Genomic DNA, 2,182 nt, shown 5'->3' on the forward strand with positions numbered 1-2,182 from the left:
CTATCAAGACAGGTAAAAGAAATGAACACCATTGAAATCATGTTGATTTTTCTATTTGCTGTTACCAAGTTACACACTAATTCCTTAATCTAAAATTGGCTTGGTAAAATCCAGGTGCCTTGAGATGAAACTGGAACTGATTTCATAATTATTCAGAATTTCATTGTTTCTCTCTAAAATACATTTTACTGTTTCCAAGGTTGGCAAATAATGTGTCTTTCCACAGCATCATTAGCTTATTACTATGACAAAATCTTCATTTTAGGATTATAACACCCAAACTAATGTTATTTTCAGCACTGGTGATTCATAAAATATTTTCATGGTATAATAGACAGTATCATTTCTCTTTCTTTCCCATTTCTTCTTTCACTCACAGCAGAGAGAAAGAACATGAAGAGTGATAATGAGAGCACTGTGTCAGAGTTTATACTCCTGGGGATCCCCATTCGAGCAGAAGACCAAGCTATGTACTCTGCCCTGTTCCTGGCCATGTATCTGACAACTGTGCTGGGGAACCTGCTCATCATCCTGCTCATCAGGCTGGACCCTCACCTCCACACCCCCATGTACTTCTTCCTTGGCCACTTGGCTTTTACAGACATGTCTTTATCATCTGCCACAGCTCCAAAGATGCTAACAAATATGCTGACACACAGTCATTTTATTTCATATGCTGGGTGTGTTTCCCAGGTATACTTTTTCACATTTTTGGGGAGCATTGACAGCTTTCTTCTGACATCCATGGCCTATGACAGGTATGTGGCCATCTGCCACCCTCTGCACTATACCATTATCATGAGTCAGAGCCTCTGTGTTCTTCTAGTATTTATGTCCTGGACTTTATCTTTGGCCAATGCTCTTGTTCACACACTTCTCTTGGCTTGCCTATCTCACTTTAGAAACAATACCATCCCACACTACTTTTGTGACCTCTCTGCCTTGCTGAAGCTGTCTAGCTCAGACACCACAGTCAATGAGATGGCCATCCTCCTTTTAGGTATAGTGGTCATTACCCTGCCATTCATATGCATTCTGGTCTCTTATGTTCATATTGGAGTCACTATCCTGAAGGCCCCCTCCATCAGGGGAATCTGCAAAGCCTTGTCTACATGTGGTTCCCATCTCTGTGTAGTTTCTTTGTACTATGGAGCCATTATTGGGCTATACCTAGTTCCCTCATATAATAACAACAATAACAAGGATGTCATTGTGTCTGTGATGTATGGTCTGGTCACACCCATGCTCAATCCCTTTATCTATAGTCTGAGGAATCGAGACATGAAAGGAGCGCTGAGAAATATCCTCAACAGAACAAAATAATGCACCTTCTGCTTTTCATTAGCTGCCTAGGACTCCTCCTTGATTTGGGACATGTAATGTATTCTCTTTGAATGCCCAGTTTTAAAACACATTTTAATCTGACTTCCATGTTTATTTTTGTTATTCTTTTTCATTTATTTTTGATTAATTATTTAATTACATTCCTGATGTTGTCCTTCCTTCTGATCCCTCCTCCCCAATTTTTCATCCAACCCCCCCACTTTGCCCCACGTGCTCTCCCACGGGCATCCCCATTTTCTGGGCCTCAAGTCTCTACAGGATTCCATTTATCCTCTCTAACTTGGGCCAGACAAGATAGTCTTCGGATACATATGTGCTGAAGGCCTCAGATCAGACCGTGTATGCTCTTTTGTTGGTGGCTTAATGTCGAGGAGCTCCCAGCAGTCCAGGTTAATTGACACTTTTGGTTTTCCTATGGTGTCATCATCCCCTTTGGCTTCTTCAATTCTTTCCCTAAATCTACCATAGGGGTGCCTAACCTTAGTCTAATGGATGGATGCATATATCTATATCTGCCTCAGTCAGCTGTTGGCAGAGTCTCTCAGAGGACAGCCATGCTAGGCTCCTGTCTGTAAGCACAACATAGCATTAGTAATAGTGTCTGGCTTTGATGTCCACCCATGATATGAATCCCAAGTTGGGCAGTCACTGGATGGCTTTTCCTTCAGTCCCCTGTCCATTTTTGTCCTTGAGTTCCTTTTAGACAGAAGCAATTCTGAGTCAGAAATTTTGACAATTGGTTCATAACTCTGTCCATTCACTTGGGGCCCTTTCTTTTTCTTTCTTTTAAAAAAATCTTAATTTTGTTTTACTGTCCAGTTATTTTCCCACTCCAGGT

General features: G+C 41.3%; 1 protein-coding gene across 1 annotated transcript; it reads left to right on the forward strand.

The window, feature by feature from the left end:
* Nucleotides 1-393: 393 nt before the first annotated feature.
* Or1j22 (olfactory receptor family 1 subfamily J member 22) lies at nt 394-1,323 on the forward strand. Its single transcript, NM_001000830.1, has one exon. It carries the CDS (start codon nt 394-396, stop codon nt 1,321-1,323), a length of 930 nt encoding a protein of 309 aa, NP_001000830.1.
* The last annotated feature ends 859 nt before the right edge of the window (nt 1,324-2,182 follow it).

The sequence above is a fragment of the Rattus norvegicus genome, chromosome 3, assembly GCF_036323735.1.
Source record: "Rattus norvegicus strain BN/NHsdMcwi chromosome 3, GRCr8, whole genome shotgun sequence".
Taxonomy (NCBI): domain Eukaryota; kingdom Metazoa; phylum Chordata; class Mammalia; order Rodentia; family Muridae; genus Rattus; species Rattus norvegicus.

Excerpts from the sequence above, each read along its gene's own strand:
- Or1j22 (NM_001000830.1), top strand. The coding sequence starts at position 394 with ATGAAGAGTGATAATGAGAGCACTGTGTCAGAGTTTATACTCCTGGGG.